The 5000-nt window shown below is 50.6% G+C and overlaps 1 protein-coding gene across 1 annotated transcript; it reads right to left on the reverse strand.

Moving 5' to 3' along the window:
* Nucleotides 1–2390: 2390 nt before the first annotated feature.
* On the reverse strand, nucleotides 2391–2858 carry LOC137647886 (uncharacterized). The gene has a single exon (XM_068380840.1). The coding sequence runs from the start codon at nucleotides 2856–2858 to the stop codon at nucleotides 2391–2393; it is 468 nt and encodes a 155-aa protein (XP_068236941.1).
* Nucleotides 2859–5000: the final 2142 nt, after the last annotated feature.

Here is a 5000-nt window from a genome sequence, read left to right on the forward strand (position 1 = left end):
TGCAGGAAGCGGAAATCCAAGGACGTGGGCAGCTGGTGCTGGTGTCGCAGAGGATGGTTACTCCTGCTGGCCCGAGGGGAATTGCAGTTATCTTGAGCGTAGATTGCCCCGTCAGGTGATCCTGTGCCTCTTGGTCGTTGCGCTGCTCGGATGCGAGGTCGGCGTAGTCAATTCTCAGGTGGACGGCGTCGATTTCAATCCTTGAATGGGCATCTGGGACTGGTTTTTTCTTTCCAGGAACGTAGCTTATGGTGGACCCGAATTCGGCCATTGCTGCAAGATGGCGTTGTTGTCGGGAGGACCATGCGTCTGTCGATTTTGATGGTCCGTCGCGATGGTGAAGGGTATGCCCTCCAGGATGTACCTGAAGTGATGGATGGCGAGGTAGACGGTGAGGAGCTCCCTGTCGAAGGTGCTGTATCTTGTTTCGGTGGGTTTCAGCTTTCTGCTGAAGAATGTCAACGGTCGTGGAGAACCATCGACGAGCTGTTCCAGCACAGCTCCACAAGCGATATTGCTGGAGTCGGTCGTCAGTTGCAGAGGGGCGTTGTGGTGGTGGCGTTTGCGAGGGCATCCTTTGTTCTGGTGAATGCGTGTTGTTGTGGGGAACCCCACTCAAGTTTCCTCGCCTTTCCCTTCAGGACGTCGTCCAGGAGGGACAGGGTCTGTGCGATATTGGGGATGGAGCGCCTGTAGTAATTGACCATCCCCAGGAACTCCTGAAATCGGCGGGTGATTGTAGGTGTCGGGAACTTCCTGATGGCGTCCACCTTGGTTGTCATGGGTTTTACCCCACTCGAGGGCACGCGATGACCGAGGAAGTCCACTCCTTCAGCGCCGAACGTGCATTTATCGGAACGTACAACCAGGCAATTCTCCTGCAGGTGTTTGAGAACGGCGCGGACATGCCTCCGGTGTACCTCTTGGATCCTTAAGAATATCAGGATGTCGTTGACGTAGCAGACGCAGAATGGTAGGTCACCCAGGATGCTATCCATTAGGCGTTGGAAGGTCGCCCCCGCATTACGTTGACCGAAGGTTGAGTATGCGAAGGTGTAGGATCCGAACGGAGTCACAATGGCAGTCTTTAGAATGTCCTCTGGAAATACGGGGACCTGGAAGTAAGATATGAGAAGGTCCATCTTGGTGAAGTGTTTCGCACCACGCAATGTATTCGTTAGGTCCTGCATGTTGGGCAGAGGGTAGTGGTCGGGCATTGTGATGAGGTTGAGGCACCTGTAGTCGCCGCAAGGTCTCCAGGTCCCATCAGGCTTCTTTACCATGTGGAGGGGAGATGCCCGGCAGCTCAATGCTTTCTTACAGTTACCCATGCGTTCCATGTCCTCAAAGGTGCGTTTGGCGTCCCTCAGCTTCTGGGGCGGGAGGCGGCGAAATTTGGCATGTGTAAGAGGTCCCTTCGTCGTGATGTGGTGGTAGATCCCGTGCTTGGAGGGGGATATATATATGTGTGTGTGTAGATATATATATATATATATATATATATATATATATATATATATATATATGTGTGTGTGTGTGTGTGTGTGTGTGTGTGTTTGTGTGCATGTGTGTGTTTGTGTGTTTGTGTGTGTGCGTGTTTGTGTGTATAATAATTTGTAAGTTTTTTTTTATGCTGAATAATATTAGGTTTTCTGGAAGGAGTAAATTTTTAAGTGAATAAAAGAAGACGGAACTTAAACATGCCAAACAGATTAATTTTAGAGAATTTTTTATGTCTACGATATTGAAACCGTTTTTTATTGTCAAATAATAAAAGAAAACGAATCCTCAAATCCCTGAGTAAAGGCTAACATTTATATATTTTTTTTTCCCTGAATGAGGCGAATTTACCAATAGCAATTCCCCGGCAACAATTTACTGATAAAAAACCAACAACTGAAGGTTTATTCAAACAGGTGCGAGAATATATTACAAAATACCGACGGACTAGCATGCGCTTTTGTCGCCAATCTGTCAAGAACCAACCGTCAAAAAATGTGTTTCTTCACACGTATAAATACTCGGAATACAAGTTAATGAAATAATGCAATGTAAAGAGAAATACATAAAATTGTTGCTCTGAGGGAGCGGAAATAAATATATACAATTAGCCACAGTGTTGCGAAAGGAGAATTCAAAAGAAATGGAGAATTCAACGAGAATTCTAAATGACGGAGGGAGCAATGTCCTTACAAGTACTCCCCCCCCCCCCCCGAGACATCAGGCGGCGTAGAAGGCTGATGAGACTAGTCTTCATATCGTTTCGGGAGTCGGAGGGCTCCTCTTGTTTTTGAACGAAGGGGCGCGTTGGCGATCGGCGTATGGATAGCTACCTCTCGCCGTCGTTTGTTGCTCTTCTTCTCATTAGGCATCTTGTTTTGAGGTGGCACTCAGGATCTGCAAGGTCCAGTGGAGGCAGTTTCACTTCCTTTGGGAAACGCTGGTTTCACGCGGTCTATTGAGATCCAGTCCTCTTGGCCATGCAAGTCGAGAAGGAAGGCTTCCGTCATTTTACTGATGACTCGGTAGGGGCCGCGATAGGGTCTGGTCAGCAGCTGTAGATGAGCGTCGAAGCGGACGAAAACATATCCGCTGTCTTCCAGGTTCCTCGGCTTGAAATGCTTAGTTTTTTCCTGGTAAGTTTTAAGACATGGCCTGAACTTCTTGGCGTTGTCCCTAAGGTGATCCAGCAGCGTGCCGTCGGTTGATGTGGGAAAGAATTCGCCAGGAAATGTGAACGCCTCTCCGTAAACCTTTTCATTGGACGATGGCTCGCCATCTGCGCAAGGGGCGGTGCGAAGGCCGAGAAGTACCCAAGGAAGGCGTGATTTCCAGTCCGTGTCGGTGCAGCTCGCCATCAGGGATACCTTGAGGGCGCGATGAGTTCATTCGACCATGCCGTTTGCTGCAAGGTTGTACGCCATGGTGTTGTGGAGCGTCGTTCCCATCAGGTTTGCCAGAGCGAGCCATATCTCTAACAGGAAAGCGGGGCCTCTGTCCATCGTGATTTCGTCAGAAACGCCAAATCTGCTCACCCAGCTTGACAAAAAGTCTTCACGCATACTTGGGTCGTAGCTTCGGTCATCGGTGATATTTCCAACCACCTCGTGGTGCTATCATGATAGTCAGCCGGTAGCGAGCAGATCCCGAAGGCGGCAAAGGTCCCAAGACATCAATGTGGATGTGACCAAAACGCCTTTTCAGTTGAGGAAAGTCACCTATCCCCGATTCGGTGTGACGGTTGATCTTGCTTGTCTGGCAATTTATGCATGTCTTTCCCCATTCCTTGGCGTCCATTTTGATCCCTGGCCAGATGAACTTCTCAGACAGGAGGTGAGCAGCGGTGCGTCCCGAGGGGTGTGAAAGTCCTTGGATGATGTTGAATATCTTACTTCTGCAGAAAAAGGAAATCCAAGGACGTGGTCGGCTGGTGCTGGTGTCGCAGAGGATGGTTACTCCTGCTGGCCCGAGGGGAATTGCAGTTATCTTGAGCGTAGATTGCCCCGTCAGGTGATCCTGTGCCTCTTGGTCGTTGCGCTGCTCGGATTCGAGGTCGGCGTAGTCAATTCTCAGGTGGACGGCGTCGATTTCAATCCTTGAATGGGCATCTGGGACTGGTTTTTTCTTTCCAGGAACGTAGCTTATGGTGGACCCGAATTCGGCCATTGCTGCAAGATGGCGTTGTTGTCGGGAGGACCATGCGTCTGTCGATTTTGATGGTCCGTCGCGATGGTGAAGGGTATGCCCTCCAGGATGTACCTGAAGTGGTGGATGGCGAGGTAGACGGTGAGGAGCTCCCTGTCGAAGGTGCTGTATCTTGTTTCGGTGGGTTTCAGCTTTCTGCTGAAGAATGTCAACGGTCATGGAGAACCATCGACGAGCTGTTCCAGCACAGCTCCACAGGCGACGTTGCTGGCGTCGGTCGTCAGTCGCAGAGGGGCGTTGTGGTGGTGGCGTTTGCGAGGGCATCCTTTGTTCTGGTGAATGCGTGTTGTTGTGGGGAACCCCACTCAAGTTTCTTCGCCTTTCCCTTCAGGACGTCGTCCAGGAGGGTCAGGGTCTGTGCGATATTGGGGATGAACCGCCTGTAGTAATTGACCATCCCAAGGAACTCCTGAAAGCGGCGGGTGGTTGTAGGTGTCGGGAACTTCCTGATGGCGTCCACCTTGGTTGTCATGGGTTTTACCCCACTCGAGGGCACGCGATGACCGAGGAAGTCCACTCCGTCAGTGCCGAACGTGCATTTATCGGAACGTACAACCAGGCAATTCTCCTGCAGGTGTTTGAGAACGGCGCGGACATGCCTCCGGTGTTCCTCCTTGGTCCTTGCGAATATATGGATGTCGTTGACGTAGCAGACGCAGAATGGTAGGTCACCCCGGATGCTATCCATTAGGCGTTGGAAGGTCGCCCCCGCATTATGTAGACCGAAGGTTTAGTATGCGAAGGTGTAGGATCCGAACGGTGTCACAATGGCAGTCTTTAGAATGTCCTCTGGAAATACGGGGACCTGGAAGTAAGACATGAGAAGGTCCATCTTGGTGAAGTCTTCCACGCCACGCAATGCATTCGTTAGGTCCTGCATGTTGGGCAGAGGGTATAGGTCGGGCATTGTGATGAGGTTGAGGCACCTGTAGTCGCCGCAAGGTCTCCAGGTCCCATCAGGCTTCTTTACCATGTGGAGGGGAGATGTCCAGGGGCTCAATGCTTTCTTACAGATACCCATGCGTTCCATGTCCTCAAAGGCGCGTTTGGCGTCCCTCAGATTCTGGGGCAGGAGGCGGTGGAATTTGGCATGTGTAGGAGGTCCTTTCGTCGTGATGTGGTGCTAGATCCCGTGCTTGGAGGGGGATCCCGGCGATTGGCGGAGCTCGGGCTTGAAAATGTCTGGGAATTCCTGCAGAAGGTCGGCGTAGATTACATTGAGGACGAGTTCACTAAAATATATAAAATTGCAACAGATCTTTGTTATCTAAAATATTTCTTAGAAAAATGTATGA

Source organism: Palaemon carinicauda, chromosome 10 (genome assembly GCF_036898095.1).
Source record: "Palaemon carinicauda isolate YSFRI2023 chromosome 10, ASM3689809v2, whole genome shotgun sequence".
Classification (NCBI taxonomy): domain Eukaryota; kingdom Metazoa; phylum Arthropoda; class Malacostraca; order Decapoda; family Palaemonidae; genus Palaemon; species Palaemon carinicauda.